General features: G+C 38.0%; 1 protein-coding gene across 2 annotated transcripts in view; it reads left to right on the top strand.

Annotated features, from left to right (window-relative positions):
- The window catches only part of arhgap5 (Rho GTPase activating protein 5), a 44,697-nt gene extending 24,495 nt beyond the window's left edge, over positions 1–20,202 (top strand). For both annotated transcript variants that reach the window (XM_055171569.2, XM_055171570.2), the window contains exons 4-7: positions 3,627–3,704; positions 8,445–8,576; positions 16,716–16,821; positions 18,453–20,202. In XM_055171569.2, the coding sequence (XP_055027544.1) occupies positions 3,627–3,704; positions 8,445–8,576; positions 16,716–16,821; positions 18,453–18,768 (632 nt within the window). In that variant the 3' untranslated portion in view covers positions 18,769–20,202. The remainder of the gene's footprint in view (positions 1–3,626; positions 3,705–8,444; positions 8,577–16,715; positions 16,822–18,452) is intronic.
- The last annotated feature ends 2,276 nt before the right edge of the window (positions 20,203–22,478 follow it).

The following is a 22,478-nucleotide window of genomic DNA, read 5'->3' as shown; positions in this document are numbered from 1 at the left end:
TAAGCTACAGCTGACATGCTCCCGAGCAGGTTGACAGTTTTGTATGTGTGAATTCCTTCTAGACTTTGATATCATACAGTGAGGTTAGTTTCGGCCTGTTCCTGCACTTGTTATTTAACTCGCACTCTGCTCACAGTGACAGACAGGGCATAACACCACCAGGCCAGTGTCAGGCCTGACAAAACGCCGGAGCCAAACCCATGGGAACGGCAGTGAACCATCACTTAATCTCCATGAGTCATCTGTGGGCCTCCAATCATGCACGTGCCAACAGTTTTAGTTTAGTGACATCATGCAATAACAAGCTATGAGCTTTCCCGAGTTCAGGTTTAGTTTCTTGGAAACTCTGCTAAGGTTGGGCAATGTTGAACATTTTATTACATGTTGTGAAATTCATAGACACATCCCTGTTAAAGTAATAGTGAAAATTAGCCCATAATCTTCAGCTGAACACAGTCAGAGCTTGAATGCATTGAATATTTTGAATCATCCATTTGACTCTAAGGGGTTAATATATGACTTCAGAAGCAAAACAGTACATTTGTGAGGGAAAACGATCAATATTTTGACCTTATTTAGATATAGACAAGTTGAGTTTCAATGTAAATATCACTAAGTGGTGTAGACTTTAAAATGGCGGCACACAGGTTTTGTGTGTCTGGTGACTAGTCATCATATGTGTTGTAACGAAGCGCACATTCACGTGACGCATGAGAACCAATAATTGTCTGATTTACCAGCATGATGTTGTTTACTTTCAAACAGGATGGCATGAGGGTGGGTAAATTATGGGCTAATTTTCATTTTTGGGTGAACTATTTCTTACAATTCCTTAAATTCCTAACAGTACAATTTTGCTGTATTTACTTCATTTTGAAAATAAGTAATTGTAAGATGTATATCAAAAAGCATTTTTCAAAAATATGTAATTGTACATCATTATTAACTTATAAACTCCACTAAAACATTTAAAGGATTAGTCAATTTTCTTAAAAAAAATCCAGATAATTTACTCACCGCCATGTCATCCGGGATGTTGTATGTCTTTCTTTGTTCAGTCGAGAAGAAATTATGTTTTTTTTTTTGTTGAGAAAAACATTCCAGGATTTTTCTAGTTTTAATGGACTTTGGTGGACCCCAATACTTAACAGTTTTAGTGCGGTTTAAACGAGGCAAAAAATATGCACTTTTAAACCACAACTTTTCGTCTTCCCCCGGTCCTGTGATGCGCCAGCGCGACCACAAGTAATACGCCATCACGTCAAGAGGTCACGGATGATGTATCGAAACTACGCCCCAGTGTTTACAAGTGTGGAGAAAGAGGACCGTTTCGATTTTGTTGTATGTGGAATGATACTAATTAATGTCTTTGTGTCAGTTTATTGTTTAAAATGGCGCAAATGCGCGTTTCATATATGTAACACGTGACCTTTCGACGTCATTTTCGCAATTACGTGAGGTCGCGTTGGCTCGACACACAGCCGGAGGAAGAAGAGAAGTTTATTTTTCTTGCCAAAAATGACAATCGTTTTGCTAGATAAGACCCTTATGCCTCATTTGCATTATAACTGTTAAGTATTGGGGTCCATTAAAGTCCATTAAAATGAGAAAAATCCAGGAATGTTTTCTTAAAAAACAATTTCTTCTCGGCTGAACAAAGAAAGACATCAACAGTTTGGATGCCATGTTGGTGGGCAAATTATCTGGATTTTTTTTTTAAGAAAATGGACTAATTCTTTAAAGGGATAGTTCACCCAAAAATGAAAATTCTCTTTTCTCACCCTCATTTTGTTACAAACCTGTATAAATTTCTTTGTTCTGATGAAGACGAAGCACTGCCGCATGGGCGGAGTGATTTGCACAACTCTGACCGAACTCTTTGCTCCTCACCAGGGGCTTCTCGTGTGCTGCGAGCAGATCACTCCGCCCATGCGGCAGTGCTTCGTCTTCAGAGAATATAGTTCTCAGTATGTATACTGTTAAAAGATCGCTGTGTCTCATATCACCTTGTTATTTGTACACGGTTTGACTATACAAATCACAACACATAAATAGGAAAATGATCGCGTTATTTTGTCACTTATTGGGAGCAGTATACTAGCTGGAGCCATGCATTTCCAGTCTTTGTGCTAAGCTAAGCTAGCGGGGGCTGCGTCAGACAGAGTTACAGCACGCACGGAGATGAGAGAGGTATGTATGGACTTATCTAACTCTGGGGGATACGGTGAATAAGCTAAATTCCCAAAATGTGGGCGTGTTCCTTTAATTATGTGGCCCGAGTCTGCAAATAATTTTATTGTTATTATAAGTTTTATTCTTTGCATGTTATTTCCTACATAGATTTTTTTAGCAGCCACCAAAACAATTTTTTGTCCCGCCAAAGTCTTTTTGTAATGTAATTATAGTGATAATGTTGATGATTGCATGAGAGAGAACGAGCAGAGCCCCGCACGCGCGCACTACTAGAGTGGCCGTGTCTTAATGCGAAGGCTGCAGCCTCCGGAGCTCGCATTTCCAGGCGGCATACGTCATCAAGACTGTCTTGTTTCAGAATATTAACAATTATAAAGTTGAATATTATTCTTCGTTTATAGTTAATAGTTGTAATGTGCGTATGACTTGCGAATGTAATGGTCAGTTAACTTAAATAAACCATGACGCTGCATATGCGACCTCCGCAGATGGAAACGGACAGTATCTGCTCGTGCTTTCTCTCCCTCTCTCGCGCACGCTCACGCGCATCCAGCGAGAAAATGTTTTCCGTCTCGTTTACAGAAATGTTTCGCGATGTCCAGCTGGGATTAGTTTACAACGCGTCTATTCCCGCTAAGTACGTGAACTAATGACTCATCTAAACCGAATACTTTTAATAAACGATTGAAACTATTGATCTGTAGCCTACAACACTGAACTCATGAGACGTCAGTCAATCAGACACTTAAAGCCAGGTAAAAAAATCACAGCTTTTTTGCAAAGAAGGCAAGAAATGACAAGAGTATCTGTGTCTAATAAATGCATATTATGGTGGAGATTGTAAAACTCTTTATTAGTATCTTAAAATGCCTCTCAGTTTCCTAACTGCACAATGAAGGATAACAGAAAATTTTGAGTGTGCTCATGTGTTTTTGTCATCACAATTATTTAAAAAATAATCTGTAGAATAGTTGTACTCTATACACTTTGTCATTATTTGCCAGGGCTTCTACGTTCAAAGCTAGGTATTAATTGAGTTATTAACAAAACTAATAGTAAGCAAATGCAGAGAAAATTATGCAATGTACAGTAATAAAAGAGTAGATACATTCATACAGTCCTTCAAATACAACCGGCCCTTTGAGAGCAACCGTAATGCTGATGTGGCCCGGGATGAAATTGAGTTTGACACCCCTGATTTAGAGTACATTCAGAATCAAGTGGTGTGAACAGGCTTGATATTGTGTTTTCTCTTTTCTTTACTATTATATCATGTGATAATAGAGATGCATTGATACCTCTGTTTTCATGCCGCCTTTTGTATAGAGTTGCTTTTTATAGATCTCACTGCCACTAACTGCTTTGTTCCACAGAGGTTTGTCACGTAACCTTTTCGGGATTGATTTTAATGAAGTGTAGCTCTTGGTTCGCAGGTTTCACTGCAGAGGGCCTTTATCGAGTGTGTGGAAACAAAACAGATCAAGACAACATTCAGAAACAGTTTGACCAGGGTATGTATTGTTTTAGCACTGTGGGAAATCAATGAGACAACATTTTCTTAGGACAGGTGTCGGAACAAATTTGGTAAATTGGATGAGAGGACCTAATACAACTTCAATTGAATTGTTGATTTGTTTAGCGCACTGCAAGGTTGCCAGATTCACGTATCAATACCAGCCCAATAGACATTTAAAACTAGCCCAAAAGCATCCCAATGACAGGGTTCCCACGGGTCCTTGAAATCCTTGAAAGTATGTGTGGACAAATATTCAAGGCCCTGGGAAGTTTTTGAAAATATACATACGTAGATACAGGTCATTGAAAGTGCTTGTATCTATTTTATGCAAGAAGTTTTCTGAAAAATCCATATTATTCCATGTGTAGTGTAGGATAATATCAAAATTTCTAGACTTTTTAAGCACACGTGCTAAACTGTTCGCTTTAAATGCTTATATATTCTGTGTGTGAATGTTGATTCATAACAAAATGCTTTTTTGCATAGTTAATTTGTGTTTAACACATGAAAACGTCTCTGGTTACGTATATAACTCTTGTTTCCTGAGAAGGGAACAAGACGCTGCGTCTCCCTTGCCATACTTCCTGCGTCCCTGTAACGCCGTCTTTGGCAATATTTCAGAAAGCGATATACTTTCTTGGCTCCCGCGTCACCCTGTCTTTGTCCTTAAGCCTCACCATTGGTCGAAAAGGGAACCAATTTCCTCGAAAGGGAACTGTAACAATGTATCTTTAAAGGTAGCACAATGTAACCTTGTCTCACTTGAAATGTGTCCCCACATTTAAAAAGCCGAGGACTTGCCAAAGCAGCACACACCATTCTTCATCGAGTTTGCACTTTATCTCTGGATAAATGAACAAGTCAAAGTGCAGTTGGAGAAAGTTGTTTCTAAAGGAAAACACCACTGTTTTTCAATATTTTACTATGTTCTTAACTCAACTTAGACAAATTCATACATACCTATCTTTTTTTCAACGTGTGCCCTTTATCTTTGTACAGGGGTGAATTTAGAAGCCACCAAACACTTCCATGTTTCCCTATTTAAAGACTGTTATATGAGTAGTTACACAAGTAAGTATGGTGGCACAAAATAAAACGTCCCCCTCTCGCTCAAACTTCTGTCAATATTACTGCACCCAAGGTGGAAGTGCTGCAAACTAAGTGCTCTTTCGCCATACAATATAGTTTTCATTTTTTATCCGCTTAAAAAATCGCCACGTTGTGTTTTCTGTCCATACTTACTCATGTATCGGTCTTTAAATAGGGAAAGCGTGGAGGTGTTTTGTGGCTTCTAAATTCATTCCTGTTTGGATCCTAAGGAATGAATGGGGCTAGGCTAGATGCTAACATATTCACAACGTGCTGTACAAAGATTAAGTGCATGCATTGAAAGAGGATAGGTATTTATTCATTCGTCTTAGCTGAGGTGACAACATGGTAAAATGTTGAAAAAGGGTGGTGTTTTCCTTTAAGAAGTTTTCAGATATAGGCAAAGAAAACACACTTCCTGAAAGGCACGACACTATTTTATTGCTTTATGTAATGTTATAAAAGACATGAACACTGCATAATGTACAGTGCTTGATCCCATTCCCATTAATAATGCGTATTGCCTTGCTATTGCATGTTTCTGTGACGAGAATCATGTGATACGTTAATAAGTGGTAAATGTAAGACGTGAACTTGGGGGGATAGTTCACCCAGGGATGGGGGTTCTGTCATCGTTTTCTCATCCTCTAAACCTGTATGAATATCTTTTTTCTGATGAACACAAAAGAAGATATTTTGATAAATGATGGTAAGCACACTTGAGCCCTGCACGGGCCAAAAACTCCAGCCCTAACCCGGCCCTGGCCCGAAGTGTTCACGCCCTACCCGACCCCAGCCTGACAATGCCTGCAATTTTTTCAGCCCGAACCCGACCTGACCCGAGACCAATATCAATCACTTTTAAGCTCTCTCTGACGCGCGTTCTCAAACATAATAAGAGGTTAAGTATAGCTTTAGCCTACAGAAATGCTTATTGCTTTAATGTAGGGAGTTATAATAGTTCATTGTTCACAGTTCATATTTATGATCTTATTGTCCATTTGAAAATGTTTGTACGAACTGACCGTATTCGTCAGAAAAACACTAAATAACTTATCTTCCCTTACCTGTCGCTGTTCAGTGTGCAATTAATTAATAAAAATTAGTATGACGTTAATTTTTAGAAGTGTGCGAGGTCCTTGCACGTCCTCCGCTAGCGACACAGAAATAGCAAAAAGCGCAATCGGCTAAACGAGCATTAAATATTAATATGACGTTGATTTTTTGTTTTTATTAATTTATATTCACAAAACTTATCAACAAAGCATCGATTTAAATTAAGAGACAAATTATATGAAACGAAATTCATTTTAAAGTAGCAAGAAAAACTTAAATTAAACTCGAAAATAATGTCTGACCCATTACAATTTTCACTTCAAATTGACCTTTACAACGCCCTATATGGCGTTTAAAATTACGGTCTATCTTTCGTAATAAGCTAACTAAATTTAAACAAAACATAAACAACAATATTCAAACCCACTCAAACATAAATATAAAACAGACATTATCTTTAAGGATACATAAAACAATCTGATAGCTTTTATAAAAGCTGGTTGGTAGATGTTTACTATTTTTGGCAAAACCTCCATTGCAAACCTCCATTTACCTGAATAAAAATAATTTTTACTTTGAAAATGATGCGCTGTCACATTAACATGAGCTGTTCGTTTACATAAGACTCCGTCTACGTTCACTTACACAGCAGCGCAACGTCTGAGTTCTCAAACTAAAACAGGGTCTGCAGCTTTTGCGAACGAATCCGTTTATGAGGGTCGAAAACGGTGGTGTGTAAATGAAAGGCAAAAGTAACGTATTAAAGGATAAACGCATTCACGTAAACATAGCGTCAGATACGCGCTGCCGCTGTCTCTGCTACACACGCAAACACACACACACAATGAGGAGAGACGCTAAAATAAGCCCGAGCCCGACCCGAGCCCGGTCTGTAAAAAAACGGCCCGAGCCCGGCCCAAATGGGCTTAGCCTGTTGGGCTCTAAAGCACACAGCTCATTGTGGCCATTGACTTCCATAGTAGGAAAAACAAATGTAATTTGCATGTAAATCACTGGGTACTGTCAACTCTGTGCTTAACATAATATTTCAAAATATCTTCTTCATCATCTATCACAATACTTCCATAATGTTTGTTCTCCTACTATGGAAGTCAATGGCTACAGCAGCTGTGTGCTTACCATCATTTATCAAAATATCTTCTTCTGTGTTCATCAAAATAAAAAACTCATACAGGTTTAAAACAACATGAGGATGAGAAAATGATGACAGATCTTTCATTTTCGGGTGAACTATCCCTTTAAGCACAATTGTTTTGCGCATATGCACAAGGCATTTTGAATCCCATTGAAAAAATATGATTCACGCATTTACAATGAGTACTTTTCTCCTGATCATCAAATCACAGATCGGACTACACCACCCTTTCAATACAATCAAAAAACGTACACGTGAAAGAACAAACTGTACTCTCTCTGAGACTTCTCTCGAAATATCTTCTTTTGTGATCAACAGAGGCATGAAAGAGTCATGTACAGCTTTTAAATGACATGATATAATACATGAATGACAAAATAGTATTTTTGGTGTAAACTATCCCTTTAAGTTAAAAACACAACTGTTAAACTATATTTTAAATGTATAGTTTAATCTCTTCCCTACTGAAAAATCCAGCTAAGACCAGCATAAGCTGGTGGCTGGTTTAAGGTGGTTTACGCTGGTCCTGCCAGACTGACAAAGCTGGTCATGCTGGAGGGCCAGCTGGTCTTCCAGCCTGACCGGCTAAGTCCAGCTAGACCAGCTTAAAAAGTGACCAAAACCCAGCTAGACCAGCTTGTTACACCAGCAAAATCAGCTTCATACACCAGCAAAACTTATGCTGGTCTTAGCTGGATTTTTCAGTAGGGTTAACTGTGATTCGATGAGCCAGCTATATTATTGCATCATGTACCTTTGTTGCTCGGCAGCCAAGAACAACTAAACTCATAAACAACTTCTTTAACAGTGTTTTGCCTAACAACAGCCCTCAGAAACAAGTTCTTCCTCATTTTGACATTTTTTCCTATTACTCCATGTTTCTCCATCTCTCTTGTGTGTAAATAACCTAAATGGTGATAGCCTAGCAAAATCTCCCCCGCTTAATATTTCTAACTTGACGGAGTCTATATTTACAACCCAGTACTATTACAGGAAATAGATTGATGTGACCGAATGAAACGCACGCTGTGTTATCATACATCTTTCAAATCAAATACTGTCATCTCTAGCTGGTGAGCTGAAAATCTTCAGTGGAGTGACACAGATTATTCACTCAGTGAGCCATCGCACGCCCAAAAGAGCCACTGTAGGCATCAGTGATGGCCTGGCCTGAATCCATTAGTCTCTCTCGCTTTCGTACATCCCGATAAATCTGTGAATTAGCCGTTTTTCCTCTTCTTGTATTCATTTAGTGCTTTCACTGAGAAATCTATTCTGACAGCTGTCATTTCATCTCTAAAGCAAACCACTCATTTCCCCCTCAATTTTCCTTCATTCGTGTCTTTCCTAAATCCAGTTAAAGATGTTTTATGGCCTTTTTCATCATATACTAAGGCAGGCACACAGTTACATGACCCTTCTGTTTTTTTTTAGACCACAGTATAGATCTGTTTGTGATGGACGTAGCTGTGAACGCCGTGGCAGGGGCTCTGAAAGCTTTTTTCGCCGACCTTCCTGATCCCCTCATACCGTACTGTCTCCACCCAGAACTAGTAGAAGCAGCCAGTGAGTATTGACTTCCTGTTTTGTTTTTCTGCTTTTTTGCTGATGATTTTGACAAATTTCATTGTATTGTCTACAAAATATTAAAGTCTTTCAATTGGTGATGTAATGAGGACCCGTCTTATCTAGCGGTAAATTGTGAAGTTTAAAAACATGTTTATGCCAGATCTAGTGTGTCTAATGATGAATCGATGGTGTGTATGAAATATTACTTGTATATTTTATACCATTAGTTTATCGCAGGAAATAATAAAGTATAGTTAAATGTATTAATTATTATTCATTAGTACTTGAAAAAGTATACTAAATACTAGGGATGCACCAATATGGAAATTTTGGCCGATACCGATAACTCTTTATATTTGGGGGCCGATAACCGATATATATATAGGCCGATAAATATTCATATTAATTTCACAATGTCTTTGCGCTAGACTAGCATACTCTTCTTAAAGCAACACTTAAGAACTCTGGCTCTTTGCTCCCCCTACAGGTTAGAAGCGTAATTGTTCATTACCACTGTCGTTAATACTGCAGCATAGCTGGCTCTGATTGGATTGTAGGTCTGCCGTAAAGCAAGTTTTTGTAGTTTTCACTCGAACTACAGGACCGCTACCCGACGGTTGGAAACTTCTTTAGTGCGGTTTTGGCCGATAGAGGGCTGCAAAGTGCCATTCACCCTGTTTTGTGTGGATGAACCACTGAAACTTTTTTGGAAACGTTATTTTAAGGTAAAAAAACCTCTTTGGTGTTGCTTTAAGCCCGCAACATGTGTCATCTTCGTGCTATGTCACAGAAAGCACCAATCAAAACCCCACATGGCCAGCAATGAGCAAGTGAAGTGGTTCAACAAACCAAAATAATCCATCATTTATCGGCTTTCATTTATCTGCCTAATTTTGCTATCAGACCGATAACCGATAATATTAAAAATAAGCAGTTATCGGCCGATAACGATATGTCGGCCGATATATCGTGCATCCCTACTAAATACCATTAACACGAAAAATGATTTTTAGTGTATTTAAATGGCGTCTTAAAACAGCATAGTTAAGTACACTTACCCCTGATTTCCACCGACTGCGGAACGGCTGCGCATCTCCACTGAATGCGTTCCGAATCCGTCACAGCTCCGGCCATCCGCAGCTCTCTGGGACAAATACGCAGAGCTTCTATATTTGCCGGATGCCGGACAGCTTCGCAGGGCAGAGCAATGACTATATCGCGTGATCATACCTGTATTCGGAAGATCTCGTGATGTAATCTGGGCTGGTCCAGCAAAACGTCATAATTTAACGCATAATGGGCGGAGACAGAACTAGATATCGCGCGATCATCACGTGAATATGGGTCCTCGTCACTTCAGCATGCAGCCGCTCTTCATCAAATACGGAACTGGTGGGTATTGGCGAACGGCGGAGTGCGGATCCGTAACGCAGGCGAGCCAATCTGCAGCCGATCCGCAGTTGGTGGAAACCGGGCTTAGATTTTCTTAAGAAGTACTAAATAGGGTTGGGCGATGTCCCCATAAATTGGCAGTTGACGATGGTTACGTAAACCCTCGCGATGGACGATGATATCGTTAGGTGGGGGGGGGGTCTTTTAATTTTTCGGTATTATTCGTTATTATATAATTATTTTTCGTTATTTTACTTTATTACTTCCACTTAAGAAGAGTTGTGCACTTTTTATTTTAATATATATTTTACATAAATACTATTCTGTACTTAAAATCTATAATTTTGTTATTTTACTTTCCCAACTAATGTCTCTTTCCTATAGGAAAAAGTAGCTTTAATCCACTGAAGAAGAGTTGTGCACTTTTAAGCACTTTTTAATCTCTTTACATAAATATTTTTTTCTATTTAAAAGCTATAATTTCGTTATTTTACTAACCCAACGACTCCTCCGCGCTTTCCAAATTTTGCACGTAAATATCTGTGCATATGTGCCACCAGTACTCCGTCAGAGAGCGGGTCTTCAGCACCGCGGGGAGCAGCCAGCACTTCAATCCGCAGCTTATTAAAACTAGACAAAATGAACAGGGCCAGACACATCGAAATTTAAACATGGTCTGTGTATGTAAATCCCGCGTTTCGGTCGGAGTGTTGTTCCCGTTTTCTTGTTCTTGACGTTCGCTGAATTCTGGGTTTATATCCTAAACTGCCGCTTCAGTGCAGTATAGCCTCAATGTAACAATGAGCACGATCTCCCGAGACACTACAATAGGCTACTAATAAATGATTAATATGGGCTGTTTTCTTGTACAAAATTAATTATTTTAAGATAAATGTACAACATGTAAAAAGACAAGATTCTAGCAATGTCAAGATTAGGGATGGGCATTTTCCAGTAACTTACTATTACCAGTAATTTACTATTACTTTTAATATTTAATTTTTGAATATTTAAGCTCTTAAAGAACGAATATTCGTTATTTAAATTATGTTAATTAAGACATGCGTGTTTTGTATTTTTCATTTTGTCATAATTTCACAGAAGGCTTATAATTAGGAAATATCCACAACAAGCTAAACTTATATTCTGTATGTATATATATGTGTATGTATTTTTAAGTTGAAAACATTGTAAAAAAAAATATATTTTATTTATATATATTTTAAATTCTTCTTAAAAAATATCCTACAGAAAAAAATGCGTTAAAACTTAATGCGGAGCGAAGTCTAGTCAAATCCTTAGTTTCAAGTCGGTCGTTAGTATTAATTCATTACTGTTTGATCTTACATACATCATATTATACCAAATATTATACACTAACCCCAAATCTAAGCGAAGTTTGAGGACTTGCGAAGTTTAAAGTTTGAGGACTTGACAAAGTAGGCTATCATCATTTAAACAGACTCAAAACACCAAGAGCCCGGAGCAAATGAAAAAACACATCTACATAACCGACTGCTCAGTCGCCATATAAATATCTTCTCAGTTTAATTTGACATGTATTTGTGATTAAAGAAAACCGTATTTATCCTACCTGCTTCGGTGAAAGCCCATTCTTCTGACTAGATACAATAATGCCGGTGCTGCGGAGAAAACTCTTCCTGATGAAGATTATCCGATAAAAACAACAGACGGATTGAACAAGATTGAATATCTGTATTTAACATTATTTTGCAAATAACGTAAGCGGCTCGATACCTTATTGTTGACTGTGCAAAGTTACTAACGTTAGCTTAATTTAACAACATTTCACAAAGACGGTGCTTTGCTTTAAACTGCCATGTGCAGTTATCCGGTTCATTTTCAAAAGAGCACCGCATATAATAAATCTTCTCCGTTTCATTTCGTTCTCCGTGTCTGTCTCCTTATTAACAAAATAAAGTAGACTTTATAACAGAAAGCTTACAAATCTCTCATGATGTGTTGATTCGGGCGGCGGTAATAACACGTGAGCCCTCACTGAGCCAGTGGCCAAATACGGCGCGGCGCGGACAAACCCGGAGATAAAAGGAAAAACTTAAATTCGTCTGCAATCTGCATTGCCAAACAATCAGAAATACATACAAATTAATGTTCATGTATATTTTACATTTAAGTCTGTAAAAGACAGTATAGATGAATTGAAAAAGCATTAAATAAGTTGTTACCCTTTGGTGGCACATTAAAAACAAACAAACATTCGAATAGCATTTTTTAAATTCGAATTATTATTGCCATTCGAATATTCGAATATCCGTGCCCATCCCTAGTCAAGATCAAATGCCTGACAGGATATTTTCACAGACTAACACACGTCACGTCTCAGGCATAGACTACAGTATTTAAAATAGCATATATGCATTAGTTATATTTTCTATTTAATTTATAGAGCAATTCACGCAAAGATATTAGGTTAACTATAGTCTATATAGAAGAGAGTAAGTGTATGTCGACTCGCAGCGGAGTGGGGAGGGGGCGTGGCATCACGATGGTGTCTCTCCATCGTGATGTCAGTCAACCATCACGATGGACGATGATATCGTCTATCGGCACAACCCTAGTACTAAAGACAATTTTTTGTATGTTAAGTAAAAAATTAGTGTGTTAAAATAATACATTGACTATTAGGGCTGGGTTTCGATTCAAATTTCAAGAATCGATTCGATTCCGATTCTCAAGATCTTGAATCGATTATCATTGTTCGATTCGATTCGATCTGATCCGATCTTCAAGATTTAGATAAGTGTTTTTGAAAAAAGCCCGAAATGGTGCCAGATAGGGGTGCACGGAATGACCAAAAATCTATTCCATGAGTCATTTTATTTCACGGTAACAGTATATTTCATGGTATACATTTTTTCAGAGGGAGAGAGAGAGAGAGTTTCACTGGAGACCCGCGGTGGATTCACTGCATGGCGCTTATTATAAAAATTACACAAATAACTCGTTCATTTGTTATGAGTGGATTATTTTACACGTAGATCGCAGCTTTGAGCGTTTCTAGAGTTTTCAAAACAACCGCTTGCTTAACGTTACTGACCGCTATGTTCGTTGTTTTAATGTCCTTCCACCTCGCGCGCATGCGTGAATTCAATGAAGCGGCAAGTTTAAGTTATTAATTATTAAATCGATTCTTTGAGTTACGGATCGATCTTTAGAGATTAACATGAAAATCAATGAATCGATTTTTTCAACACAGCCCTATTGACTATTTACAATTTACAATTACAAGCGTACTTAAAGGCATAGTTCATCCAAAAATTAAAATTTTGTCAATATTTACTCAGCCTCAGGTTTTTACAAATCTGTATACTTTTTTCTGAGTTTTGCTGAACACAAAGGAAAATATTTGTAATCAAGCAGGAAGTAGGAGCATCATTGTCTTCCATAGTAGGAAAGAAAAATACTATGGAAGTCAGTGGTGCTCAAAAACTGTTTTCCTTGGTTTCCCAAAACATCTTCCTTGGTGTTTAGCAAAGGAAGAAATGTATACAGGTTTGTTAATGGGTGTGGGACAAAAAGTCTAAAGCCCGGGATACACTGCACGATTATTGGCTGTCCCAGACGAAAGATTGCCATCATGAAACAATCGTCGCGATTTCTGTGATCGTGGCTCTTCATCGTTGGTCCTATGTCGTACAATGAGAGAGGTTCAAAGACGGCCGTTTTCACCGGTCTTGCGTCCAAACATAGCCTACGATAGTTTTCTGACAGTGTCAGAAATTCGGCATGATCACCGCACAGTGTGTTTGCTGCTACGACCTGTGCGCCGGTATTTGTTTACCACGAGCGCATGCTGGTCACGTTGCGCAACATGTGACGCTGCCGCTGAAGCTTCCGTGTCATCATCGTACAGTCTACATGCCTCTCGTACCCGAGTTTAAACGATACATGTCGCACAGTGTGATAAGGTAATGATCTTATAGGAGGGCAAAAATCGTGCAGTGTATTCTGGGCTTTAAACAGAACATATTTGTATATTAGGATTACTTTATTGAACACTTAGTTGCATTAAAATACAGTATATGACAGTTCAGAGACTAGTAGCAAAAGTCCAAAACTTAGTCTGGCTTGGAGAGCAAATGTGACGTAATGACATCACAAATATGCAAATTAGTACATCAAGAATCGATTCTGAATCGAATTGGGACCCTATGAAAGGGCTATGTAATGCTTTTTTTCTACTACATTAACTACGCCAAAAGGTAAGAGATTACACAAACTATTAGAGTTACGCGAAACGCAGGGTGTTGAGGACATCTGCTGGTTACCCGCTGTGTAAATGCAACACGAACAGCATATTTACATATTTCTTGTAATAAAACCTTTTGCAGTAGTTTAACTTTACATGTCACTGAATATGCAATATTAAAGGCAAGTGATTTGCGTGAGTGCCGTGCGCGTGAGCGAATTAGCATAGATGTATCACTATCATTCGATGATGTGGACGCTAATATAGTTATCGTTATAATATGAACGGCCCTTAAGAATCGATTCATGAGGGTCCAAACGATTTCCAACCCTAGTTTGTAACAACTTAAGAGTAAATTATGACAGAATTTTTATTTTTGGGTAAACTATCCCTTAAAATTAAAATGTATATTAAGTGCATTTCTTTCGACTGAGTATATACACAGATAGTGATTTAAAAAGCATTGTAATCCTATCCTGAGGATGAAAATTATGGATCAACACATAGTGAAATATTTGTCTCTAAAGGCAAAGCATTTATGGAGATGGATTTTGTTTTTAAATTTGATACATTTGGTATTTTTATAATTTTTTTTATAAAAAAGTCTCTTGTCTTTGAAAACAAATAGGACACGGCTGAGTCACTATCTGTTATTATTGTACGACTTCCGTTTATGTTTGATTCTGGTGAATCATGTCATTTGGATGTCTGTAATCCCTTGAGACAATCACTTAAACTGCCAACACACCGCTCATCCAGTACTGCTTATCTTTAATGTATCACACTGCTGCTGCCAGGTTTAAATTAGTTACAGATGAGCTAATAAAATATTTCTAATATTATTCAGTATATCAGTATGTCATATTCAGTTATTTTCTGATGTGGGAAGTAGGCGTGTAATAAGCAGGATAATGTACATCGATTAATATACATTCATTATTTCCTCATTAAAATCTGCTGGATATACACCATCTCTTTCTTTTGCCAGCCTGCGATCACTACATTTTTTTACACTAGTCGACTCTGACATCTTATCCACACATACGTCTTTACACGCAGCAGGTGACGCAGCGTGTATGAGTTATATCACAGTTTACGGCTACGGAAAATGCAGGAAGTATGAAAACATGTTAAGACATGCTTACCTCAGCAGCCTGCAAGTCTAGTTACTCATTCGCCTACATAGTTACTTTTTCTATCGCTTGCAACTAGGTTCAGAATTAATCCTATCACCACACGTCTAATCCCAGCCTAAAGAAGCTACTGAAGTCATTTAAATGCATCTGCATTTCCGTTTGATGCTTCCGAGGGCCGAATCGAATCCAGGCCCCCTGTGATGCATTCCTCATTATTTCTGATCCACTCCACTGTAGATAAATGATTTGAAGTAGCGGGATGATGTTCACTGGAAACTTCACTTGCATCTTTTTTCTGCTGCCTTGTGTTGTACATCATTCCCCAGAAATGTGTTTTTTATGTGTTAAAGGGATAGAAATGTAAATTCTGTTGTCATTTACTCACCTTCAGGTTTTTACAAACCTGTATAAATGTCTATTTGTAATCAAGCAGGAAACAGGAGCACCATTGACTTCCATAGTAGGAAAGAAAAATGCAGGGCTCCCACGGGTCATTGAAATCCTTGAAAGTTTGTGAATCTGGGGGGGGGGGAATTCAAGGCCCTGGCAAGTTTTTGAAAATATACATACATAGATACAGGTCGTTGAAAGTGATTGAATCTATTTTATGCAAGATGTTTTCTGGAAAAAAATCCATATTATTCCATGTGTAGTGTAGGATAATATCATTAAAATTCTAGACTTTTTAAGCACACGTGCTGAACTGTTCACTTTAAATGCTTATATCTTTCTGTATGCGAATGTTGATTCATTCCAAAATGCTTTTTTGCATATTTGTGTTTGACACATGAAAATGTCTCGGATTATGTATGTAACTGTTGTTTCCTAAGAAGGGAATGAGACGCTGCGTCTCCCTTGCCATACTTCCTGCGTCCCTGTAAGGCCGTCTTCTGCAATATTTCAGAAAGCGCTATACTTTCTTAGCTCCCGCGTCGCCCTGTCTTTGTCGTCAAGCCTCACCATTGGTTGAAATTGATTTACACATTCAGACGCACTTACCCCTGGAGCGTCCCCAAAGTGTCACCGCAGTGACGCAGTGCAAGTTCCGTCAAAAGGGAACTGTAACAATGTATCTTAAAAGGTAACACAATGTAACCTTGCTCTAACTTGAAATGTGTCTCCACATTTAGTCCTTGAATTTGAGGCTATTGGACCTGGAACGTCCTTGAAAAGTCCTTGAATTTGAAATTAACTAAGGTGTGGGAACCCTGAAAATACTATGGAAGTCAATAATGGTTTGGTTACAATGGTGTGTGCTGGAAAAAAGCATTAATAGGCCTACATGCTGCAAAACTGTACATATGTTTAGTTATTTTGATATTAGCTCATATTCTGTTTTCTAACTTCTAATGAAAATGTTAAATGTGTTTCCTTCCAAAATTGTAGATCACTACGAGAGGCTGCAGGTGCTTAAGGAAATTGTGAGAAAATTTCCTCCTGTAAACTACGAAGTTTTTAAATATGTCATCACTCACCTGAACAGGTAAAGCCGTCTTTAGTTACAGTTGTTTTTCTTTATTGAAGTCAACTTGAAATTTACTTTATCGACTTAACAGATTTTTTTACTGAATTGGGCATGCCTAAATTTAAAAGATTTTTTTTATTTATAGTATTATATACCCACATACTTTAAAGTAAATTAATAAGAATGGTCTTATTTTACAGAAAATGTTGTAATCCACAACAATATTAAAAAAAAATGTAATAATGCAGTTTTGGCCCCCGGCAGGTCTGCAGAGTTTAAGGGTTACATCTTATATTAAATGTGAACCAGTTTGTGAAAACCCAGCTAAAGTATTTTTTCTATGATTTACTGTTTTTGACATAAAATCATTTTACATAATGTAAAGATATATAACTTTACTATCTTCAATTTTGACTGAATAAGGTCATGTCAAAGATTAAAACCAATGTTAAAGGAAAACACCACCGTTTTTCAATATTTTGCTATGTTCTTACCTCATATTAGACGAATTAATACATACCTTTCTTTTTTTAATAAGTGCACTTAAACTTTGTACAGCGAATGTGTTAGCATTTAGCCAAGCCCCATTCATTCCTTAGGATCCAAACAGGGACGAACTTAGAAACCACCAAACACTTCCATGCTTTCCCCATTTAAAGACATGTTACAAGTATGGTGGCACAAAATAAAACGTGATGATTTTTTTAAGCGGATAAAAAGAGAACTATATTGTATGGCAGGACTTCGCACTTGGCGCCCAGTAACATCATCACTCCTGACTACTCTCGCTCAAACTTCCGTCAATATTAATGCGCCCGAGGTCGAAGTGCTACACACTAAGTGTTCTTCCACCATACAATATAGTTCTCATTTTTATCCCCTTAAAAAAATGCCACGTTTTATGTTGTGTCACCATACTTACTCATGTAACTAACAGTCTTTAAATAGGGAAAACATGGAAGTGTTTGGTGGCTTCTAAATTCATCCCTTTTTGGATCCTAAGGAATAAATGGGGCTGGGCTACATGCTGACACATTCACGACGCGCTGTACAAAGATTAAGTGCCTGATTGAATAAAGATTGGTATTTATCAATTTGTCTGGGTTGAGGTAAAAACATGGTGAAGTGTTGGAAGACGGTGGTGTTTTCCTTTAAATGAGTGATTAAAATCAAATTTGATGCTTCTCATCTCATAATTAGATTATGAGACTTTAGCCTGGATTTCACAGACAGGGTCCCGTTTTACTGGTAAAGGGAGGATAAAGTCCTTGTTATAGGCTACTGTTGAAGATAATGAAACCTTTCTAAAATGGCAGTTGTTAAAGTAATTTTGTGCTGTTGACATAGGAAAGGTTAAAGCAGTAATGGCAAATAACAAGGGACGTAAAAGCATTGGGATATGCCGAGATGCTCTTGAGGGCAAACTTGACCTTCAGTCTCTAAGTCTAAATAAAAAAGGTTTTTCAAAATTGAATGTCCACAAAACAAGCACTTTTCCTGATCCAAGCAATTTTTAGTTTTTTTCTATTGTTGAATTTTCTAAACTGTGTCACTTTATTGACTTCTGTTTCATGTTGCATTATTGAACCTAAAATGATCTTTCATTACAAAGCTTTTTATTCTTTATTCATCTCTTTTTGCTCCACCAGGGTAAGTCAACACAGCAAGACCACGCTGATGACCGCCGACAATCTCTCGATCTGTTTCTGGCCAACGCTTATGCGGCCGGACTTTGAGAACAAGGACACGCTCTCCACCACCAAACTCAACCAATCCGTCATCGAGTCCTTCATCCAGCAGTGCCAGTACTTCTTCTATGGCGGTGACATCACGGAGCCCTCGAGCGCCGAGGGAACCCCTCCTCCGCACGGCCACGGCCTGGAGTCGCTATTGGCCCTGCAGCTCCCTCCTCCCCTCCAACCTCAGCAGATCCAACACCCGCTGCCCCCCGAACCTCTTATATAGACTTCGCGTTCGTCCTTGCGTTCGCAACACGCATGCACATGTGCGTGTAAACCTCTTAAAAAGTGAATTTTGTACAAAGACAGATGTGACTTGCATAAAAGACATTTGGTTTTTTTTCTGAGCTGTTCCTTTTTTTTTAATTTTCCCTTTTATTTTTCCTTGGCCAGACTGAATGAGACTGAAAAAAAATTTAAATGTAAATTTGACATGCACATACACTAAATTCAAACATCACTGACATACGGATGATATATTTATAATGCCTTTTGTTTCTATAGACAATGAAGTTGTCATAAGCTCACTTTAAAATCAACACCATATGCACGGCGCCCTGCCAATTTGTCCGCTTGTTTGCTTTTTGTTTCGATGAACTAATTTGTAGGATATTTTTATCTTATAGAAAGCAGTAGGGTGGTGGCATCCTCTCCATTTATAAACTCGGTCTGCCTAAGATGCACTTTGTCCTGCAGACGTTGAACCACGGGCCACTCGTGCCTCGAAAACCACAGAAGGGAAAAAGCCCACTGCTACTATTTGGCACATCTCAGAGATCCGGGTGTTCCTGGTTATCTCGGTTTCGTTTAATGTTTGTTTTTCGGTTGCGCAGACCACCTTTGAATTTCCATGGTCCTGTTTATTCACCTCCGAACTGAATTTGCATGTCTTTCCACTTGTAATGACTAAAAGATTAAAAGTGGAGGAAAAATGTTTAATGCTTAACTGTTTTTATGCCAGTTCCGTTTTTTTTTATCTAACTTCTTTAAGGGAACATTAAAGTGGGGTTAAATTGTTATTTTTGTTTGTTCGTGACACTCCATAGTTCGACTTTCAATATCATATTTTGGCATTGTTTCCCTAAAATAGGAAATAAAAAATATCTCTATATATATACAGTATATATAAATATATAAATGTCAGCCTTATTCGACAGCTGACAAAACGAAAATCACGGGGTACTGGAGCTCTGTATAATCTTGTAAAATCTATAATCAGATTTCATTGTGGTATGATGTATTAAAATTTGGGGTTAGATTCATTGACTGTGTACTTAATTCCCTATATGAATAAAACTGTTTTTATTAGATGGTACTGAATTTTGTTCCTCTTAACAGATGCTGTGTAGAAAGCTTGCAGTGTTTGTTTGGAATACAGCACAACACAGATGTTTAGTTTGGTGCGAGTGATGCCGGAGTTTGTGTGCGAACGGATGGAAAAGTTTTTCGCGAAAGCTTTCTAAGACAGGATTTATATCTCAATTGAATCACTAAAACTGAGGAAGGGCTCAATAGGGTAAATGTGCCGCTGCTAGGATCCCATTAGTCTAGTAAAAAAAAGAGCAACATTATGTTCATATGACTGCCTCATATGATGTACAAACTAAATATTTTAACATCATCTGCTATGTATTATAGTAAATAAATGATTTTGACAATTGATGTTTGTCTGATGCTGTTTTTATTTCATGTTTAAGCTGTGTATATGAATGTCTTCATGTTGATATACAGCAGTGGTTCTCAAACCTTTCGGAGTCCGCCAATGTCAAACAATCTCAAACCAAAAATTTTATTTAAAGGGGACATATCAGGAAAATCTGACTTTTTCCATGTTTAAGTGCTATAATTGGGTCCCCAGTGCTTCTACTAACCTAGAAAATGTGAAAAAGATCAACCCAGTAACTTTGTTTTGTTAAACCATTCAACCAAATTTGGCTCCTTTTCTGATGTCAGAAGGGGATAATACTGCCCTTACTCTGCACTATCCAACCACGGCACTGCAATTTAGTGCAGAGATGTAGTGCACACCCAAAAACGGCACATTTTTGCTCACACCTACAAAAGTGTCAATTTTAACATGCTATAATAAATTATCTATGTGGTATTTTTGGGCCAAAACCCCACATACGCACTCTGCGGACATTCAAGATCCATTTTACATCCCAAAAAAGTCTTGTGAAATGTCCCCTTAAAACAAAACATTAAATTATACGTTAGTGCTGTTAGTTATATATTTATGAGGTGTGATTACAGAATGTATGATAAATGAATGTGTTTGTCATAAAAAATGTAATAAAACTGGGCTCCCTGGCACCATCTGCCCCCCCCTACAGTTTGAGAACCACTTTCAGTGTAACACTGCAACCGTGTAAATGAAGTGTGCCACCATCAGGTCATAATATCAACTACACAACCAAATATAATACTGTGCACTTGTGCACAGGCATTTCATTTTATTTTTATATTAGGCACAACCCCTACATGTTTGACTTTTGCAATAAAGATGGTAACATTCACATACTGTATGTTCACAACTATCCCCAAAACACACGGTTTAGATGTAAGTTACAGAAAATCAAATCCTGGGCGAAATCATCACTCGAAATTGCTTTCAAAGGAAGTTATTGTTCCTTCTGCTTACTGCTGAAAGATTTTACAATCATGTGAAAATTTGACACGGCGCACTCGGTGCAAAGCAGATTGCTCTTTCTCTAACATCATGCATCTGATCTCTCAGCTCACTTTGTCTGTGTGAAGAATAACAAATCTTATAGTTATTCTTGGCTGGAGGTGGATGTCTTGTGAAATTAGAGATCAGCAGAAGCCTTGTGTTAAAATCGAATCTCTGCTGTTTCCCATTTTGACATGCGACAGCTTAATATTACATATATTAATATTACACACTGCAAGATATAATTAGCCTGGAAAACAGATATGGATTACGTTGTCACAAAACAATTGACAAATATTTTATTAAATTTAATGGCTTGAAATAATTTAAACCTTTTATGACACCAAAGAATACTGAGGATGCAATCTGTTTGCTAAAACATATACTTGCTACTATTGTTTGGAATTAGTTTTACAGTAGGGTCCAAAAATTTAAGACCAATGTAAATGCTTATTTTTGGCATTTTTCTTAAAACAATAAAAAACTGATTTGCATACACTCACCTAAAGGATTAATAGGAACATCTGATCTTATTATGCAATTATCTAATCAATCACATGGCAGTTGCTTCAATGCATTTAGGGGTGTGGTCCTGGTCAAGACAACCTCCTGAACTCCAAACTGAATATCAGAAAGGGAAAGAAATGTGATTTAAGCAATTTTGAGCGTGGCATGGTTGTTGGTGCCGGACGGGCCGGTCTGAGTATTTCACAATCTGTTCAGTTACTGGGATTTTCATGCAATCTCTAGGGTTTACAAAGAATGGTGTGAAAAGGGAAAAACATCCAGTATGCGGCAGTCCTGTGGGCCAAAATGCCCTGTTGATGCTAGAGGTCAGAGGAGAATGGGCAGACTGTTTCAAGATGATAGAAGAGCAACTTTGACTGAAATAACCACTCGTGAGGTATGCAGCAAAGCATTTGTAAAGCCACAACACGCACAACCTTGAGGAGGATGGGCTACAACAGCAGAAGACCCCTTTGGATACAACTCATCTCCACTACAAATAAGAAAAAGAGGCTACAATTTGCACAAGCTCATTGAAATTGGACAGTTGAAGACTGGAAAAATGTTGCCTGGTCTGATGAGTCCCGATTTTTGTTGAGGCATTCAGATGGTAGAGTCAGAATTTGGCGTAAACAGAATGAGAACATGGATCCATCATGCCTTGTGGTTACCACTGTGCAGGCTGGTGGTGGTAGTGTAATGGTGTGGCGGATGTTTTCTTGGCACACTTTAGGCCCCTTAGTGCCAATTGGGCATCG

This window comes from Misgurnus anguillicaudatus, chromosome 7 (assembly GCF_027580225.2).
Source record: "Misgurnus anguillicaudatus chromosome 7, ASM2758022v2, whole genome shotgun sequence".
NCBI classification, from domain to species: domain Eukaryota; kingdom Metazoa; phylum Chordata; class Actinopteri; order Cypriniformes; family Cobitidae; genus Misgurnus; species Misgurnus anguillicaudatus.
The sequence above is the reverse complement of the archived record's forward strand: the minus strand, read 5'-3'. Positions and strand labels throughout refer to the sequence as shown.